The sequence below is a fragment of the Amblyomma mixtum genome, chromosome 8 (genome assembly GCF_055824585.1).
Source record: "Amblyomma mixtum isolate Tamu chromosome 8, ASM5582458v1, whole genome shotgun sequence".
NCBI classification, from domain to species: Eukaryota; Metazoa; Arthropoda; class Arachnida; order Ixodida; family Ixodidae; genus Amblyomma; species Amblyomma mixtum.
The window spans coordinates 23,943,929-23,962,301 of NC_143019.1; the positions used below are offsets into that span (position 1 = coordinate 23,943,929).

General features: G+C 46.6%; 1 protein-coding gene and 2 non-coding genes across 3 annotated transcripts; 2 read left to right on the top strand and 1 right to left on the bottom strand.

The window, feature by feature from the left end:
- Window positions 1-6,301: 6,301 nt before the first annotated feature.
- Window positions 6,302-6,373, top strand: TRNAE-CUC (transfer RNA glutamic acid (anticodon CUC)). Its single transcript has one exon. It is a non-coding gene; the product is annotated as a tRNA-Glu (tRNA).
- Window positions 6,374-6,385: 12 nt separating this feature from the next.
- Window positions 6,386-6,457, top strand: TRNAQ-CUG (transfer RNA glutamine (anticodon CUG)). Its single transcript has one exon. It is a non-coding gene; the product is annotated as a tRNA-Gln (tRNA).
- A 9,777-nt stretch (window positions 6,458-16,234) lies between these two features.
- Window positions 16,235-18,094, bottom strand: LOC149331708 (endothelin-converting enzyme-like 1). Its single transcript, XM_089557401.1, has one exon. The coding sequence runs from the start codon at window positions 18,092-18,094 to the stop codon at window positions 16,235-16,237; it is 1,860 nt and encodes a 619-aa protein (XP_089413527.1).
- Between the last annotated feature and the right edge of the window lie 279 nt (window positions 18,095-18,373).

The window sequence follows — 18,373 nt, forward strand, 5'->3', positions numbered from 1 at the left end:
CACCTTTAACGTCGGTGGATTATCAACATCTGAGATATTGCTGGAGAAGGAAAGTTTGTCGACCTCGGTAGCTTGAAGTATCTCTGACGAGGCTGCGCTGCCGTATCACTCCTCTGAATTTCTATCTACACAGGTCCGGTTTGGCGCTCTCTGCCTTCTGCGCATTTTACCGTGAGCCTCAATCTGTCGATCATATTTGGCTCCATTGTCGACGCTTCATCTCTTTGAGAAGAAGAATGCTGGAGTTGCCCTTACAGCATCTTGGCCTTAGTTTGAGCAGTCCGCTCTTGCTATCATTTGGTGCCACCACGCTTGGGTTCAGCCACAGGTCTGTTTGTGCCGGTGTTCAAAATTTCTTGCTGGAATTTCATCAACTGCGTCGCTAAATGTTGCAATAGTTTCTTTTCAACCTTTTATTACATTTTGACTTAATCAATTCTTTCTTTTTTTCCCGCTCTCTATTTTTTCATCCAAACTCTTATTCCTTTTCAGTGTAGCTCTTCCGCGAGCTTTTCTTTTGCCTTTATTATGTACAGGTGAATAGCAACCTCTGCCTTCCGATTCTATGCCGATTCCCCCAGTGTGGGTATGTGCGATCTTTTGAAAGGCTAACAACAACAAAGAGAGAGCGAAGCCCTTTAATGAAGAAAAACAACAACTGACTCCCTGGGTCGACCAGTGGACGTCTCAGTCGCGCTTTCGGATACGCGGCGGTGATGTCCACCTGCAAAAAAAAAAAAAAAAAACTGCGCTTTCGCGCAACATTTCGTGCTCAGCAATGCTAAACCGCCAGCAATTTTTAGTCTCTTCAGCGACAACGGTGAACAAAAGCACACGAGAGCTGCGTCTTCATTTGCATCGCTAATAATAAAATTGAATTCGGGCTTTTACTGTTCACCGTGCCTCAAACCCAGCCACAGCACGCAAAAAGTTTAACGGATTTCGAAAAGCATTGCTATATTAACGCCACAATTATCGCTTATATTTCAGAGGCGTGAAAGAAGCAAAAGAAGACATTTGTGAGTTGTTGTTGTTGTTGTCTTCTAGATAATGGCGCGTACCCACTGCGGGGGATTGGCCAAGACACAGGCGGCAACTGATAGGTGCACAAAATGTTAAACAAGAAAATAATGATGGGGAAAAATAAAATAATAATTATAATGATAGCAATTAGGAAATAAATGAAAGAAACTCAGATGAGTAATTGAAATAAGCTAAACAAATACTGTGAGATCGGTGACTGAAATAGAGAACGGAGCTAAATATTCCATGTTTCGGAAAGCTTTCGTTCCAGAGAAATATTGATCATGAGAAAGAGCAGAGCTTAAGACGGCAGCCATTTAGTGTCTGTAAGGAAGTTTTGCATGGCGGAGAGCACATTCCAGTTGCTGTGCCCAAGGGAAGAAGCCCCAAGAGACAGAGCAACCCCAGCTGACAGACTTAGACCAAGCTGTCGTAACGGATGCTCCAGCAGGCGGCTCCGTAAAGAGGAGAAACGGCGGCAGGTCAACAAGAAATGATCTATCGTTTCATGTTCTCCGCAGAACGGGCAGAATGGGGAGGCCGCCAGACCGGATCTGCAAAGGTAGAAGTTTAAGTGAGGCACGCGACAACGTAGTCGCGTGAAGGGAACCTCAAGCTTGCGTGATCGCCATCCTTTACTGCACCACGGGTAAAGGAGATGCCGGAATTCGGGAGAGGAAGTGAGAGCTGATGCTGCGAATTCTTTCATGGAAGTGAGAGCTGATGCTGCGAATTCTTTCATGAGCAGATACCTGCGAAACCTGGCCGCCGTAATATATGCGCTGGGTGGAAGCACAGATACGGCTGGGCCTTGAAGAGATGCCTTCGCCAGGGTATCGGCAACCTCATTCAAATGGATTCCTCTGTGCCCAGGCACCCAGACCAACCGTAATGAACACACGTGGGGTGGAACCAAGCATTTGAGTAAGCGAAGGGCCTGAGATGTTGTAGGCGCGGTGAGAGAGGAACACAACGATAATGAATCCGTCATAATTATGACAGAAGACAAGGAGCTGTTTAATTTGCGCAACGCCAAGACTACTGCTAGAAATTCGGCCAAATAAATAGGGGTGTAATCGGGAAGGTGGAGTGACTCTGACCAGTCAAGGGAGGTGGAGAAAATGCCAACACCGGCCTTTTCTTCACACTGTGAGGCGTCTGTCGCTATGAGCACATGAGATTTAAAGCACAGCAGGTAATCCTGCAATAAACCGCTGAGGAAATGAAAAGGCATTAACTTTGCATGTTTTGAAAATATGTCATCGAAGACAATCTGAATAGATGAAGAGTTGGCGCATACCGGAAGGATGTGGTGAAATTGAGCTCATAGATCACTTTTTCCTCTTCTGCCAGCGGTTCGTTGCTCTCCGTAGAATTTACTTGGAAATCTCCCTCGCTAGACTAGGGCTGCCTCTATCTATTCCGATTCTCCTCTCCTTCGTGGCCAGCGCCAACGGATATGCGCTGAAACCAGTGTGCGATTATACTCATTATTCTATAATATAATCTGGTAGATTCCTCTACTGGAATGTGAATTCACTACTTTTTCTTTTCCGCATTTTTTATTTTGTACAAATTCTAGCTTTAAGCCCCAAAATTATCCAAATACTCCACTGCTTGCACATGAGTGCGTTTGTATCCGCTATGCAGCCAGGCCAACCCCCGGCCGTGGGTATGTGTCATTAAGCCTGAGGGCATCATCATCATCACCACCAACCCACAGAAGAAGCCCGTACCGCGTCCAGCTAGGGACCAGCGAAACCCATTCCGAACCCTTGTAAACGCAAGCACGCCTTAACCAGTGCCGGTGCCGCAATGAAGCTGGAAGCAGTGGTGGGAGGTTCCCAGCAGGCGCTGGTCGAATCCTCGGAGCGGAACCAGTGCCCCAGCCGTCCGACCCTGCAACGCCTGGGCAGCCACAAACGCACCATGATTGTCTTCTGCGTGGCGGCGGCGGTGCTGGCATTGCAGGTGAGCTGACCTGCACTGAGGATTGCCTTGGTGTGGGGAGAAAGAACCACGAACAAGTACGGCCATGCAGCCTACATGAGCCAAGCTCTCCTTGGCTGACGTAGCTGCTAGAAAGGGGATAGTCACCTCCCTGAATATTTGCGCCGCTCCCTGCACTGTCACGCTAGCAGGGTCACGAGCCAGTGCGCAATAAGCCCTCATGGATGTCCTGTGGACGTTTTGGATGTCCATGGGACGTCCAGGGAAGTTTCAATTACCATTGGGGAGGATTGGCGGACGCCATTGGCTGGAAAGGGGTTCTTTGTCGGGGAAAAACCGTTTCGTTCTTGTGTTGTTTCCGACTAGAGTGACCGCTTATCAGGACCACGAGAGTGAACTAGCTAAGATGGGGTGGAGTGCATCTTCCAGGTACTCAAATCTTGAATACCAAGTTATCAGTACCCTGAAGGAAAAATTGGTTCCAGTAGTCACTATAGTCGGATACAACTGAAGAACGCCGCGACTTTTCCCCGTCAAAGGACCCCATTCCAGCCAATGGCGTCGGCCGATTCTCATGAACCTGCTAGCGTGAAAATGCAGTGAGCGGAGGGACAGTGCAGAGAAGGGATCTATCCCCGACTACAGAAGTGAGGGATTCTCCTCTTTCATCTACCACTCTCTGTTTTGTCACACTAGCAGGGTCACGAGAATCGGTGGACTCCATTAGCTGGAAGGGGGTTCTTTAATGGTGAAAAGCCGCTGCGTATACAGTTCAACGCGTAGCACGTACAGGCGGAAATTTAAATTCACACGCTTGTTTCGCTGATGCATCTGTGTGAGAGCTGTTTGACTCCGGTCTCAATATTTTTACGCAGGTGGCTTTGGTCCTAGCGTTATTTCGTCCGACCAAGATGACCCCGGACGAGGTGATTTCTTTCAAGAGCCTCCTTGAAGTGAGTACAGAAAAAAATATCGTTGATGCGCTTTGCCCTCTGAGCGGTCCCAAATGCTACAACTTGCCTATTTCGCACCCAATCTGTCGGTGGTCAGCAGTTTTCAAACATTATAAGGGCTAGGCTTCGATTAGAGGCTCTGGCCTCGTCCATTGATAGACTTAATCGGCTAAATGATCGATTAGCTAGCTGTGTAGAGTTATAAGCGGAATGCAAAGAAATTAATGAGCTTAACTACACACATTATGTGACAAGGTAGCTATTTACTGTCACGTCATTGATGTTTGGTACGTAAGCCGTGTCGGGTACCATACGTTTCAGTCTGTTTCCTGAGGCACTACAGCTTGCTGCCATTTTTATTCGGGAGTGACCTTAGAGTTCTGATGAAGGCATTGCCTACTACGATTAGCATGCACTCGATCGCATGACACAGGTGCGGCCAGATCACAAATCACCGCTTACAATATTAATAGCAATTTATTTAGGAGGAGAATCCCCCACGCTGACTGTCGTCCAGACCGGTCCGGCATCTATAGCACTGCCACCAGGCAACACGCAGCTGCAAACAGCTCACGCTTTTGTCTTCAAGCGATCATGTATCAAACCAGCTTTTCCGGGTTTCCGGCTTCATTGGCGTCAGTAATTGAGGATCCTGCAGTATCACAGCATCACGCGACTAACCTTTTCATTGTCAGAAACTTTCTCTCTAGCCTATCAGCGTTCAATATTTCCCCGTAAGGTCACATGCCCCCCTCTTGTGACCCATAACAGCCCAAACGCTTGTTATGCTGAGAACTCGCAGCTTTTTGCTGTCGCTCCAAGTGTTACTTGTGTTTTTACTTTATTTGAGCAGGCTGCATGCACCGCCGAGGTAATCTCGGAGGCCACGTGAAAACTGAATTTTGACCAGAGGCAGCGATGCCACTACGGGTCTTCCACCGTGGATGCCACTGGACATACTTCGACAATTTCGGTATCGTATCCGATCCGCGTTTAGTGATGCATCCGCTTAATCCATGCACGGCAACCCATTAATTAACGATGCTTTTCGTGTGATGTTCGTAGCGCGATATATAGAGGTGTAACGTTGCCTTGGTGTCCCTCATTCTGACTGCGTTCGGTCGGTTCTGCGCAGGATGTCGATTCACTGACCGGCTCAAGCGGCGATATAGACTAAATGGCCCCCTGCAGTGAAGCCCTCGAAGAAAAGCCGGAGCTTATACAATTCTGCGTAGAATGGATTTCGCTCGCCATTTTCGATCGCTTCGCTTGTGCAATGAAAAAATATATCCAGCGCTGAACCTTGTTCTGGGCAAAACCAAAATAAAAAAACGTTATGCATGAATTTATCACGAATACATGAGTGCGTACCTGAAACTTCAATGCCGTGTCTGTCTGCATACCACTCTTGAAAAAAAAAAAAAAAAAGTGTTGCCTGACCTGGGCGTCGGGTTCTGCCTTCCTCTTTCGAGCAAGGCGTGAATCCTGTATGGCGTAGCATGTGGGGGGTACAGTAGCAATTGCGCATGCCCAGCAAATCTCCGTGCATGCGTCTTGGTTCTGTGCACACTGACCGGTCCCAACATATTGCCCGTTGGTCTGTAGCTTTCAGAGCGTTCTTCTCAGAGAAGAAGGCATTGCAAGTAAATGCTTACCCGTGGGTTGCTGAAACAATGAGAAAACAAGGATTTGCGGCCGGAAAACGGTGTACAGCACTTAAAACCGAGTGAGCCAGCTATCTCAACGTACTGGAGCTCAGAATAAAGCGCTTATAGAGCTGCCACCATCTTGCGTCTTCGTATGTCTTCCAGTTTGTGCGACATTTGGTTGCCCAACAGTGAATCCACCCCTCTATCCACATCTACGACCTTCAAATATGTTCCTGACCGCACTTCCACCTTAATTTGGGTTACGTTATCATTTTCTGGAACGCTTAAACGTGTGGTCGCGTTCAGTCGCCGCCCCCAACCCCCAAGTTTCACAGCGCACCCACAAACATTCGTCAACTGCGCACCTAAGCGCCTTCCGTGCAGGAAAAACGAAGTCAAAATATTTGACAGGACTCTGCACCTTTCGGTTAGTAGCGTCACAGCGAACCACGGTGCAGCGAACCTAGTGCTGTACTGGTTAAATTTCGCGGGCTATCTTTCGCAGGCTAAGAACGGGAGCTTGTTGCGCCATCTAGCGGGAAAACAAAGAACTGCATGCTAAAACAATGAAGTATTTTGGCTTGAGAGAGGGATTAAGTTAAAGAAAGTCGGTCATAAATAACCGTCCGGGCGAGGCGCACATTTTTTGTCCTTCCAGGTCTGTTCTCTGAAGGTCACGCTCTGATATGGGATGCAGTTCGTGTCTGGGGTGATGGCGCCACCAGTTCCGGCGTGGTCTAGTGGCTAGGATATCTGGCTCTCACCCAGGAGGCCCGGGTTCGATTCCCGGCGTCGGAAGAGTTTCTTTACGGTCTCATGGTGTAATGGTTAGCACTCTGGACTCTGAATCCAGCGATCCGAGTTCAAATCTCGGTGAGACCTTAGAAACGTTTTTTTTTTCTTCATTCATTGAAATTACATTGTGCAAGTAGACCTTTTGCAAAATTTTGGTGGAGCGAAAACTTTGTTCTCATGACGTATTGTTACGAAGTGTACCTCTGCCAAACCACTGCGTGCCAGCCCCGGGTTCAGAAGCGGTAGGCACTTGCATGATGGTTTTTTCGTGCTTACCTTATGCTCAGAAATAGCTCGGGCGGAAAACAACCTTCTGTATTTAGCCTTCCTGGACGTAAACGGTGCGTACGACAATGTAAAGAAGGAATTGTGTGTGGAAATATACCGAGATAATGAAGTTGAAATTTGATGGAATGGATTAAGAAGTAGGACAACTGTCAAGGTACACACAGGATTAAGGCACGGTTGTCCTCTATCACCGCTGCTGTTCATGATTTATATGAGAGGCTAGCTACAAGAGTGTAATCTATGTTATGATCTGTCGTGCAGATTAGTCGGAACGGCCATGGAGCAGCGGCTCCCCGGTTTAATATATGCGGACGATATATATTGTACTGTTAGCTAACCGCCTGGAAGATTTATAGACTCTGGTTAATTTTTGTGGGGACGAAGGAGACGCTGTAGGCTTCACCTTCAGCGCAGCTAAGTCAGGTCTGGTGATTTCAATGGTTTCACTGATCAGGTGCTTACAACACAACGCCATGATATACTCATACTGGCAGAATACAAATATCAATGGATTTGGGTAAATTAAGGCCAGAAATTCATGGAAATGCATGAACAGGCTATTAGGACAAAAGGGCGAAGAGATGCCGCTATAATGAAGCATGAAGCATTATACGGCTACAACAAGTATGAATAACGAATAACAGTAAAGCCAAAGGGCAGCTTTTTCCCGAAGCCTTCTCATGTACCTATTCTTATGTGGAAATAATTTATAAAATTTGATTTCATTTGGTATTTGGAAAGAAAATACGGCGCCAGGGCTTACTTTTGGGAAGGGGCTTTTGTGCCTAAGGGCAGTTAAAAGTTCAGTCGGAGCTTGAAATAAATCAGAGAGATGTCGGCAGATTAGCACTAGCTGCCCACAGAAAAAAAAAAATGAACACCAACGAGGCAGTACAGGGGGGCATGGGCTTGGCATCGATTGAAGCGCGGAAACCTCAGAAGAATTATTAAATGAAGAACGCCTGAGGAAATTGCCTCTAAGGTGTATAAATACTTGTACAAAAGGAGCGCTGACTCCAAGTGGCAGAAAAGGACTAGGAAACTAACTAGTTAGCATGCAGGAAGCCTAACTAGTTAGTATGCAGGAAGTCTAACTAGTTAGTATGCAGGAAGTCTAACTAGTTAGTATGCAGGAAGCAGTAGGACGGATAAATGATGAGCTTTAAACAACAGGTTAAAAAGTGCACAAGGTAAAAACTAGATTCATTCAAGAGAAATGTAGCGCACTGTAGAACTGAATAGAAAGTGGAAAAGGCACACCAGGAAGAAACTCAGGAGAGAGCGCCCTACTTTTTGAAGCTAGGGTAGATTAGGGTGTATTTAGAAAGCGTAGCTACAAAAAGAAATTTATCCAAGAAAATGGTATATGTGCAGAGTGTGGTAAATTTGTAAGAACGATTGAAAATCTTGCGCTAGAATGAGGAAGTAGCGACCCAGATGTCGATGTAGGCCCAGTCACTCTCTCTGAGGCCCTAGGGTTCAGACGTAACGAAGGTCCTGTGCATCAATCTACGGTAGAAGTTAGCAAAAAGCGACTGGAAGATTCATGGCTCAGAAGCTGACGTAAGGATACAAGTTCAGGATTGAAAATTGTAATTAAACAAAAATGGCGAATTTTACGCATTTAGAAAATACCATTAAATTTGACAGATTTCTTGAAGAAATATGGGGGGGGGGGAAGCCGAGCAAGGTGGCAGCTACCGCCATCCCGTTTCACAAGGTACGCTGCTATAGCTTTCATCCGTCCGTCCGTCCGTCCGTCCGTCCGTCCGTCCGTCCGTCCGTCCGTCCGTCCGTCCGTCCGTCCGTCCATCCATCCATCCATCCATCCATCCGTCCGTCCGTCCGTCCGTCCAACCATCCGTCCGTCCATCCAACCATCCGTCCGTCCATCCAACCATCCGTCCGTCCATCCAACCATCCGTCCATCCATCCAACCATCCGTCCATCCATCCAACCATCCGGGGCTTGCGATACAAGCCTCCATTGCCTTACTTAACTTGGTAAAAGTTCTATAAACGCATATAGTAAAAATACGCATACACCGAAAGAAATTCAAGGTCCTGACCGAGTTTCCATATTAAAATCTCTATTTCTTTTTTTTTCATTGCAATTGAGACAAAGAAATGGATACAGAAAGGAAGGCTGGTAGTAAAGCGTCGGTTTTTGAAGACCAGTAGGTGCCATTTTTCCTTTTAGAAATTGCTTCGTGCTAGCGAACGCCAGCATTTTCGCCTCTGACAGTTCACTTGCCTGCGACACTGACGCTGTCGGTGTTAGCGAGGTGAAGGGAGAACTGATGCTCATTTCTGAAGGCTTGTAAGTGTAGTTTTGACGAATTTGTGGAACCGGCCTCTTCACCCCTATATCTTGCTCCACAATAGCTCGCCATCTCTTCCTAAGCCTTCTTCTGGGATTCTTCACAACCAAGCTCAATGATTTTCTTTCTTTGGTCTACCGCTCTCTAATATTTCGGCACCAATCGATCGCGGCCTTCCTTCTCGAATTTTCGCTAAACTCCCTGGCTTTGACCGACCCTCGTATGTGGCCGTTCCGAACTATGTCCTTTCATATCAATCCGAACATCCCCACCTGCTATAGTATTAAAAGGCAGGTTTCGACAGTTGTGCAGAACCGAGTTAGTCTAGCACCACCAGCTCAGCCTCGGATGACCTTATCTCCATAAAATAGGAGGGTCACGGACAATGATTACACATGAAGGAAGAATGTGCGCTGTATTGTTTATTAAGGCAGCTAATTGGAATAGCAGGTTTCAATTCAGCTCTTTCAATGCTGAGCACTGTTCACGACGGCAGCTAGAAAAAAAGTACAGGACACTAACGAAACGCAAACCATAAACTGTGACAGGTTTAATACTAAAATTCAATAACTCATCATCAACAACAACACCAGCCTGACTACTGCAGGGCAAATGCCTCTCCCTTGTTTCTCTAATTGACCCTATACTTTGCCAGCTGTGCCCACCGTATCCCCGCAAACTTCTTAATCTCATCCGCCTACCTAACTTTCTGCCCCCCCCCCCCCCCCCCCCCCCCTGCTACGCTTGCCCAAGCCCATTTCTTCCCCTTGATTTCGCCTAGGATGCCATTAACCCGTGTTTGTTCCCTCACCCACTCTGGCCGCTTCCGATCTCTTAACATTACACCTATCATTTTTCTTTCCATATGTCGCTGCTTTGCCGTTAAGCAGAATCCTTTTCGTTAGCCTCCACGTTTCTGCGCCGTGGGTGAGTACTGCTATGATTAATGCTTTGATTATACTATGATTAATTTTTTTTATTCGAGAAGACTGCCATGAGGCATAAGTTGATAAAAGGGGGAGTGGAATGTAGGTTACAGAAGGTTAAAAGAAGGAGTGTAGACCAGTTTCGGCGAGGTAGTCGCATAAGCTGCTGGTGAAGTGATTGTCCAGTCCACTTCACATAGTCCCCGTCGCGGTTCCACCACAGGCCGACCTCCCTGACGAGCCGTTTTCTAATAGGGGCCGTCGCTGGGCAAGTCCACAACAGGTGCCGCACATCACAAATGTCCGGTGCAGCGCCGCAGTGAGGGCACCTGTCAGTTGCTGGCAGATATTTATCACTCCACCGATAACGGACAGATGGGGTCAGGGCCGCCCCTGCCCGAATCCGGCGCACTGATACCTCCTCCTGCCGAGTAAGACTACGGGGGAGAGGGTTAAGTATGCAATCAAGAATGCAAGTAATTATTCAATCAATGTAAATTGAAGAAGTTAAGAAATGCATTGAGGCATGTCATCGTGTGCCCACTCGGAACCCTGATAAGCACAACATTTTAGTTCAGTTTAAATCCCGGTCAAAGCGAGATGCTGCATTAACAAAAGCGAAACGCCTGCGTATGACAAACGAAGACATCGGCATTGAAAGCAAAGAGCCATTTTATGTCAATGAGCATTTGTGTCCGTCGCTGAAACGACTTCTAGGAACGGCAATACAGAGGAAGCGCGAACATGAATGGAAGTCAGTTTGGGTGTACAATGGCCAAATTTTTGCAAGGAAGTGTGAAGGTGCACCTGTCATTAAGATTCTGCATAACGCAGATATCTACAAAATATGCTAGTCATTTGTTACTGCGTGTAAGCCATCACCATGAAGTACACTGAATTTGTCTTTCCCAATCATCTTAACCTTCAAGACCCCTCGCATAAGTCTGTTTTGCATTTCAACGCCCGCTCAGCTACAAACAAACACGACCAGATAGTATGCTTCCTAAGTCAATTCCAATTTTGCTTTGATATCATAATGATATCAGAGACGTAGTGAAGTTCGCGGTGCCGTATGTTGTTTGCTGCATCCGGTCGCTTTATGGGAATGCCCATTAAGTCCTTTTTCTTAGGCCCTCCGCACAACCGCACAGAAAGGGGTCAGTGAACCCAGTGGGAGAAGGGAGGCGCCGAATGGCGGGGGATTACAGGAGACGTCAAACTCCCCTCATGGACTGAGTCGTTAGGCGGCATCCGTACACGTGTGTACGGCGAGGCTGACCCGCGTCACAGTGCGTGGCTCTTTGTACCATGTCTGCAGCGGCATGCTTTGACATATTGTCACGCTAGCTGCAGGCATGAGTTGCGACGACGAGTTGAAATTGATGAGTTGAAATGGCGTTCCTCGAACTTGGCGGCAACCGGACCTTGGGAAAGCGAGTGTTCGCGAAGCTCGCAGCGGGAAAGCATAATTATCCGAAATCGTGATGGTGGAAAGTGTGCATATGTGTACAGTGTCGCGATGAGTTACCTTCTTTCCCCAATCATTCATTGGTTGTGTTATTCTTTCCCCAACTGCCGATTTGTGGTATTTTCCTTTCCCCAATAAGTTATTGGGTGGATGTTTGTATAGTACTTGATTGGTTATTCTCCCACCGAGGGCGGGGACATTGGTTTTAAAACCAGCTGCTTCGGCAGGACCGAGGGCTGGTTTCGTCACCTAGAACTGCGAGCCAGTCAAGTGTAAATATGTTTTCTCCTTGCTTGTATCTTCCTTTGTGCTTTTAATTGTTATAAAAAGTTTAACCTCTCCAGAAGTGTCCTCCTGCAATGTGATTGAGCAAAACGAATCTTCAAGACGTCAAGAATCCTACAACAATCATCTTTAACCCAATTTCCCTCTACGAGATCAAGAGGGAATCCAACTGACGTGGTATCAAGAAAACTGTAATCCACTCCTCCTTGATGGTTACAATCATTATTTCATAAATAGAGAAAATAGGAGAGGTGGTGGTGTGGCAATTTATGCTAAAAAATGTGCACAGTGCACTGTGATACCAGAATTTAGCCTTATCACGAATGAATATGAGATACTGACTTTGAGGAGCAGAGGTGAAGTGATATCTGTTTTATACCGGCCCCCTGATGGGAATATTAACGAGTTCTTGAAGTTCTTCGATGTTTTTCTGCAATATGTTTCACTAAACAACTTCCATCTTATTTGTGCTGGTGACTTTAACATCAATATCCTTGAAGACAATAACAGAACATATGATCTTGTAACTACGCTGCAGTCATCTGGTTTTTCAAACGTCATTACGAGTCCCACAAGAATTACTGCCAGTTGCTCATCTGCCCTTGATCTTCTCATTACAAATATGGAAACCAGTATTTCTGACGCCGGCACTATAACTTCCGATATTAGCGACCACTGTCCGATCTTTATGTTCTACTCCAGTAACACCGGGAAATATGCATTTCATAATGAGGCCTTCTGTTTCCAGCCTGTCTCTGATACGGCACTCGAAGCGTTCAAATATGAGATAAGCTTACATGACTGGTCTACTGTTCTCGGCGAGAAAGATGTCAACAAAGCGTATTCCAAATGTATTGAAGCCTTCGCACGTATTTACGCTAAACATTTCCCTCTAAAAACTAGTAAGCGATCGAAAAAGCATAGAAAACCCTGGATTTCACACGAGCATATCTGCATGATCAGAAACAAAAACCGTCTTTACCACAGATTTCTGCTCTCAAGGTCAGAAATGGCATTGAAAGAATTTAAGACTACTAGGAATAAGTTAAATTCTACACTACGACAAGCGAAAATGACCTACTACCAGCAGCTGTTCGCCGATGTTTCTAGAAAGCACCCCACTGCTATCTGGAAAATATTAAATAGGGTCTTAAATCGCGGAAACATTGATCAAGCCCCGAAATTCATATTACATGCCAATGAAAACTTATCTGGAAAAGAGCTTGCTGACCATTTTAATCATCACTTTGTAAATATAGCAGGGCCATTCAGTAATGCCACACACGTGCCCCAAAACACAGTCAATATCAGTAACGTTCCTTTGGGAAGTATTTTCTTCAAACCAACAAATGTATCTGAAGTTTTCAGTTCATTTCTGAACCTTAGAAACAGTAGAGCCCTCGACTTTGATAACTTGCAAATCAAGCCAATCAAATATGTCCTTGAATATATTACTCCTGTGCTTGTCCACATATTTAATTTGGCAATTGCAACACATACATTTCCAGACGCTATGAAAGTAGCCAGAGTATCGGTAATTTACAAAAGCGGCGACAAAAACCTAATGTCTAACTACCGGCCAATTTCAGTGCTTCCCGTCTTTTCAAAAGGACTTGAAAAAATAATTCTTTTCCGCATAACAAAATTCATAGAAAAATTTCATATTCTTAGCGATGCGCAATTTGGATTTCGAAAGGGTAGATCAACAGAATCAGCGTTATTGGAAATAAAAGAAGAAATTGTACAAAACATTGACAGCAACCAATTTACACTAGGCGTTTTCATTGATTTTAGTAAGGCCTTCGACTGCCTAAACCATAACATTCTTCTTGGCAAGTTACATTCATACGGCATTCGTGGAGAACCGCTAATGCTGCTTGAGTCCTACCTGAGTAACAGAAGACAACGCGTATCCCTAGACAGAAAACAATCTTCCTTGTTACCTATTGTCTGCGGCGTGCCGCAGGGAAGTATATTGGGCCCCGTTCTTTTTAACATGTACATTAACGATTTAGTGGAAATTGACAAAACAGTTAAATTTTTCATTTATGCCGACGACAGTAGCTTTCCAATTACCGGTAGTGACCCAAACACACTAGTTGTAAAATGTAATGAAATACTCGGTAAAATATGCATGTGGTCACAGTCTAATTTTCTTAAACTTAATGCTACCAAAACCAAAGCAATATTATTTCGCGCCCGAAATAAGATTTTTAAAATGAACAGCGTACTACAATATCAAGGCCAACCTATCGAACTCGTCGAACAACATAAAATCCTAGGCGTAACGTTTCACAGCGATTTGAGCTGGAACAATCATATCGGTCACATCTGTAAGAAGCTTTCTGTCGTTGCTGGCGCGCTATCCCGCTGTCGAATGTTACTTCCTGTAAAAGCTAGGCTTCAAGTATATTATGGTTTATTTTTCTCCCAAATAAACTATTGCAATCTAGTTTGGGCTACCACAACACAAACCAACATAAACAAAATCAGTATCCTTCAAAAGAAAATTATGCGCCACATCGCAAATATTGATCCTGGCTTGACCACCGCCGATAGTTTTCCTGACTACAATATTATCCGAATTCATCACTTTTATGAGTATCGCATCTTGAAGTCATTTCTCTTTTCCACAAAAGAGTTCCAATCTTTTTTTAAACGTGTATCTTCATTGACACGCCACGAACACAATGTTGCTACCCGTAACACCGATCCTTGGCTCGTTCCTCATTTTCGCACCAATTATAAATTGCAGTCCATAAAGCACAATCTACCTGTTATATTAAATCGCCATAAAGATATGAATAACCTTTCGCGTAAAAAACTACACGAATACTTTAGTAAATTGTAATTGCCTTCTTCCTCGCATTTTGTAGTTATATAACTCTGTACAAGTGTCCTCTTTTGTGTGCTTTGTATATATGTATGTACTTTTTATATGTGTATACTCTGTTTAATTTTTGTATTGTATAGTAGTTCTCCGTATGTACTGCCTGTCGCTGCTCTGTAAACGTCTCCGGGACTCAGTCAAGGCCCAGTCGGTCCTTTTAGCCCGGAGAACGTTCCAGTGTATAACTGGAGAATAAAATTGAATTGAATTGAATTCGCTGCACGTGCGACCCCCGGATGGCGACCGGTGAACCTGTGGAATCACCAGAGACATCCGGAAGATCCACATTGCTGGTGTACGCCAGCATCTTGAGCGACTGGCTTCCCGTGCGATGCTTATCAACACCGACTGCTCCCACTATGCGTTACCTTTTTGGTCACGCTGGTGTGGACGATGTCGCTGGTTGCGCCAACATGACAGGCGTGGCGATGGGCCCCTTTGCACTTCTTCGGTGTTCAGTGCGGGCGCTGAAATCAGCCCAACCGACTCTCTCTGTGCGATCACAACGCAGATCACTGCCACGTCGACTACCGTCAACTCCATGTCGCCTATGTCCTTCATGACACTTCTGGAGGGGACACAGCGCTCGCAGTACAGCGGCGCTGTTCTAGTAGTCATGCATGCAATGATGCGCTGTCCTCAGCATACTGAGGACCTTTTAGTAACTACTTTCTTTTCCTGTTGATTGCGCGTAAGTGCAAGTGACATGGCGCCATCAAAAACAGCCTTGTGTACTCTTATTTATGCTATTTAATATGTACATGTGCTTGTTAAAATAGCGATTTTAGTACCTCTGTCAAATGGTCCCTAGTATTTCAATCCCTAACGTGCATATTTGACGATGAAATGAACTTCGCAAGTACAATCTAACATGATAACACCAGCAGTGTGTTCTTTCAGGAGTCAATTAAGTGCGCATGAAATGCTCTGTTCGGTCACAAGCGCACAATGAATATGCTTCCGCTGGAGGGAAGCATGAGGACTACACCGACCGAAAATGTACTCACAACAACAGGCAACCTTTTCAGGCCAGCAGAGGTGCAAGGCAAGAATCATTGTTGAAAACAATAAGGGGAAGAGAATGAGGTATCTGACGGATATTGCATGCCACTAACAAGGAACGTGCATTAGGAATGTCAAAACGTGCCATCTAGCGTACGCAAGCACAGCACATCTTGAGCGGGCTCTCTTGAAAATTCGTCCGCTCGTTCAGTCTCGCAGGCCCAAGCACTACAGCTAACGTACGAACTGTGGTATAGAAAAAACTACAGATCTGTTCTGAGATCTCGAAAGCCATACCAGAGAGGGCGCCACACAAACGAGGGAAAGACCCTTGTGCTGGAAATTAAGCGCGAAAAGGCTACAAACCTTAATACAGCGCTGCAGTAAAAATAAAGAAACATCAAATAACTTTGCGAACCAAAATAAAAAGAAAGCCGATCGTATGCACCGCGGCTTCGACAGTCACAACAGTTCGACAGCCACAGCCGATCAACAAGCCGCATATAAAAACACGTCAGCGTTAAAGTGAAGCAATGTTCCTGAAGCCATCTTGACTTGCTCTAAGAACAGCATGAGCACAGAAAAACACCACTTGGGGGCTGTCCATTTAAGAAGCACACCGGGAGAATCGAAGACAAGGTCACAAAAACAATGGTTTGTTAGCAGCTAACCCTTCTGGCAAATCCTACTTAAAGAATGCACATTTTTCCTTAAGGTTCATCCTGGAGGACGAGTCACACTTGAACGCTTCAGCAAACGGCTGAAAGGCCATGACAGCCTTGTTACAGGCTGGCTCTTTATGACCCCGCTGCTGCCTGCACATCCCGAGACACATGGTAATAAAGAATATCTGTGTCTCGGTCTTCCTCTCCAGTATCTTTGGTCCGTCCTCCTGCATTACCGCAGTGTATGCCCTGTACGCCAGCTCCAATGCAGGCAAGTCTGGGAAGATGTCTTTGTCCACCGAACGAAGGCACGCTACGCGCTTCTCGTACTCGGCCGCAGATAGTCCAGAAATCCATCGTTTCACGATGCTTCCGTATGCGTCGATGCCAACCCCTGTACTGTCAAGCGCCCGCACCATTTCTCTCGCGTACTGGTAACCGAGGCCTCCGTAGTTCACCGCCTGGGTCCCGGCTCCATAGAAGAGAGGTCTTGCCAAGGCTGCCATGGAGATTAACGCGATATTCAAGACGGGGACGTAGCTAATTATCGGCACGTCGTAGCTGCCCGGAGCGCCCAGGAGCTCAACGTTGCCTATAGGATTCTGGGTGGTGTAATTTCTGATCGCTCCTCGTGTCTCCATCCAATATTCTGCGAAGGAGGACGCATTGTCAGGGAAGGCATCATATATGTTGAATAGATCGTCTTCCGTGATAAGCTCATTTGGGGGCCAAAGCAGGGTTTTGAGGCTCTCAAGCTTCGCGATAGCCATGCTCTTGCTACGCCATTCTAGCCAATCTACATCCCTTATCAACTGTACTGCTTTTTGATGCATTCCTTTTATCAGATCGCTGATGGACTGGCGTACAAGAGGCGTCAAGCGCACGAAAGCAAAGAGAGTGTTGACCAGCAGGTGGTAGCTGGCTTCCACTTGAGACGAGCAGTAACGGTGGAGCGTTCTGTTGGCGTCTGGGTCATCTCCATTTGACAGTAGCATGGAAGGGTCAGCTACAGGGCCATAAACATCCCTGAATAGCCACAGGACATGTTGCATCAGCTCTTCATTCTCGAACCTGGTGAAAGCCGCGTTGATGACTTCGAGCAAGTGCACTTCTTCAAAGATCATCAAATCATCTTCAGAAAAGTCCTTATTCGGTCTAATGCGTTCATTAAGCAGTTGCGTCATGTTACTAACGACACTGCTGTAACGGGACGCATCGCCCAGGGGAAACTTCAGCAGCGCGTCGGTGGTAGAGGCGCCCTTGCTCAATAACATGCCGAAGATTGTCCTCCTGGTTTCGTAGCTTCGGAAGATGACGTTGTCGCTGGTATGCTCGCCCTCCGTTTGACTCCAACGCTTGCGGTACTCGTCGCTGGCGTTCACTCCCTCTAGCGCTGCCTGCCACTCCGCTATCAGCGGGTTCCGGGTGATGAGTACTCGGCGAAATGGATGGTAAGCGTTCTGGGGCAAGACGGAAACCCGGAACCACAGCGGCGCCTGCCAGTTGTACGCGACGTCCACAAGAACACCGAACACATCCGCCACTAGCTGTCGCTCGTCGATGGATCCAAGTATTAGCATATTCACGAACTGCTTTACGGCGTCCTCGTTTGCTGGCTTGTGAGTTAGACAGCTGGCGTACATGGCAGCCGCCTTGTTTCCTAGCTCTACGAACTCTTTCCCGCCCTCCAGTAAATTCTCGAAGCCCTCCAGCCAGTGTCGGCGCATGGATGAAAGAGTGGACGTCGAAGCGTCCACGCCGTATGCCTCAGCGGAGGGTGTGCGGTGGCGTGGGCAGACATACGCGTCGAAGTCTTGGCAAGGGTCCACGCTCTCGTTGAGAACTGCGCCGAGGAGGTTCCTGTGTGCCGCGCAGTCCATCGTCATGCACAGCCAGCCGCCCTCGCCTCTGGTCTGGCTGGCCTGCAGCACAGTTGCCAACACGCCCGAAGCGATCAGAAGGAAGACGGCGAGTGCAGCACCCGTCTTCGCGTCCAGCCAGCGGAACCATTTGGCGAAGCCTTGGGGTGGTGGTGTCAGTTCCTGTGAATGAGCAGAAGGTAATATATGCCGACAAGGAACACTTGCAAATGGAAAAGAAATGACGCTTATTATGCACTGCAGCACGATGAGCTTGACACTTCAATCGTCCTCGTTGTA